The sequence below is a fragment of the Morone saxatilis genome, unplaced genomic scaffold (assembly GCF_004916995.1).
Source record: "Morone saxatilis isolate NCDOM2014 unplaced genomic scaffold, NCSU_SB_2.0 Contig12, whole genome shotgun sequence".
Classification (NCBI taxonomy): Eukaryota; Metazoa; Chordata; class Actinopteri; family Moronidae; genus Morone; species Morone saxatilis.
The window spans coordinates 20,381,288-20,383,621 of record NW_023339674.1 but is presented as its reverse complement, the minus strand read 5'-3'; the positions used below and the strand labels follow the sequence as shown (position 1 = coordinate 20,383,621).

Here is a 2,334-nt window from a genome sequence, read left to right as displayed (position 1 = left end):
GAGCCAGATGCTGAGATATCGGCCTACTGTGTATATTTTAAAGTTTTCTTACACCCCTTTAAAGTTAAAAAGGCCTCACGACCAACCTAACCCTAACCCCTTGTGGAGTGTGTTTGTCAGGCATTCACTCACAAAGACGAATAAATACTGTAACTACTAATAATGTACAGTTCATTATAGCCAAGAATCAGTGCGTTCCTTCTTTAAAACTGTCTAAAGACATGAAGAATATTTCCATTTGCTGTAAAGAAGCAGCTGTTAAGAACAACAGCAGATATCAGGATCAGAGAGGAGGTTGTTTCTGTTTCTCTCTAATTATTCATTAATGCAGTTTTATTCTTGCTTCACTCACAGCGTTGAGGATGTTTCCCGCCTGCAGCACGAGGTGGAGAACAGCGTGAAGCTCCTCACAGCACATTAACTCTGGAGGAGACAGAGGAGGCGTCTTTATTCGCATCAGAGGAAACACAAACAAACAAACAAACAAACTAAAAACATCACCTGCTTAAAGAAGGAGAAAGTGGAAATCCTCTTTATACCCGCAGTGGAAGAGATAACCCGGAGTTTATAATCCTGAGTGTGTGTGTGTGTGTGTGTGTGTGTGTGTGTGTGTGTGAGACAGCGTTAGCATGCAGACGGTTCATTAACACACACGTTGCTATAAATAGTCCAGGTGTTGTTTCGCATTGTGTGAGAGTGTGAGAGTGTTTTACTGCTGATGTCTCACTCTGCCTCTGTTAGTTGGACCAAACGTGAAGATAAAACAAACAAATAAAGGAAAATGTGATGTTTTTAAAGTATAAATCGGGTTTTATTCTACTTTTTTTATTCCTTAAAAAGATAAAAATAATATTAAAATCTTATTTATCTGAAGAAGTGTTTGTTAAAGTGGAGGCTTCTCAGAAAATAAATGGGATTATTACTCTATTATTATGTATATTATCATAAAATAATATTTAAAATAATATTTAACATATTGTTTATTTGTATGGAAGCTTATTTCTGCCCCCCCCCAAAAAAAAATTAAATAAAAACTTTATAATATGGCATAATTAAAAGATTAAAAAAGAATTATTACAATATTAAAAAAGAATAATTATGATATAAAAAAATTGTTTAATTATTGTTAAATAAAAATCATAATTAGATAAGAGCCAATAGCCACTAATATTCATGTTAATAATGAATTAACGGTTAATATGTCCGTCTTTAATTAAAGTATAAATCTCTGTGAGGTTGTTACCTTTGGTGGCTGTGCGGAGGATCTTAATGTCTCGTCTCATGACCTCACTCGCCGCGGGAAACTCCTCTTTTAACAGCATGGACTCGATACGGACTAAATAACTGCAGAGAGAGAAATTAATTCATTAATAAATAAATAACACCATGTTTTATAACCCGAGACCGGAAGGGGACGGAAATAAAAGCCCTTTTATGGTTTTATCTCACCGTGCTGAACCCTGCTGTGATTTATAGGTACAGGTGGATTAAGTTAGTCAGGTAAAAAACAGCAAGAAAAATCACTTTTTATAAATGAAACTAGAAAAATAAAGACAGGAAGTGAACGAATTAGCACACATTTATGATTAAATTTCAAAATAAAAGATCAAAAACTTCCATCAGCCTCTGCAGTAAACTGTAGTGTTTGAAAACTTAATACAATTTACATAATTACTATTAATTATTGTGCAAAAATTACTCCAAATACAGACTGAACAGACCATATATGCTGATAAATATTCCTCTAATAGCTGATTGCAGATATTGATTGGCTGATAGGTAACAAGAGATTGTTGGTAGAAGATGTTAAAGATCACAGTATGTTTAATTTAATTTAGAAACAGCAGAAAAAGTAGTTTTTTAGGCTATAAAATGTCCAACTCAGTTCATATCTTACTTAAATGTTAAAACAAACAAATATTCACCAATAAATCATCAAAAATAACATAAAAAGTCAAACAGATGGTGACGTAGTATTGTCATGGAGGTCAAAGGTCAAAGGTGATGAGCTAGGCCTCTCACCTGGGGAGCTGACTCAGCAGGTAGACGAAGGAATCGGCCAACGAGAGCTTGGAGACATCACCGCGGTACGACGTCAGCTTCATCACCTTCAGGAGAGGAACAACACGAGATTACTGGGTTCGTCGTTAAAGGCTATATTTGAGATTAAGAACAATAATACGGCGTAAAGATATATTATATTATATTATATTATTTTAAACATCTACGTCTGCGAATTAAAGATTTTATTTCCACCAAACCAGAGTTGGTGATTGTTTTAAATTGGTTTCTGTCCACTTTGAATGAAGTTACGATGTTTCAAGCTTAAATCAG

General features: G+C 34.4%; 1 protein-coding gene across 1 annotated transcript in view; it reads right to left on the bottom strand.

Annotated features, from left to right (window-relative positions):
* LOC118321439 (FH2 domain-containing protein 1-like) overlaps window positions 1-2,334 on the bottom strand; it is a 10,385-nt gene that overhangs the window by 6,211 nt on the left and 1,840 nt on the right. Inside the window, exons 4-6 of the mRNA XM_035652755.1 lie at window positions 2,023-2,108; window positions 1,244-1,344; window positions 353-423 (exon numbers count right to left, since the gene is read on the bottom strand). Of these exons, the coding sequence (XP_035508648.1) occupies window positions 353-423; window positions 1,244-1,344; window positions 2,023-2,108 (258 nt within the window). The remainder of the gene's footprint in view (window positions 1-352; window positions 424-1,243; window positions 1,345-2,022; window positions 2,109-2,334) is intronic.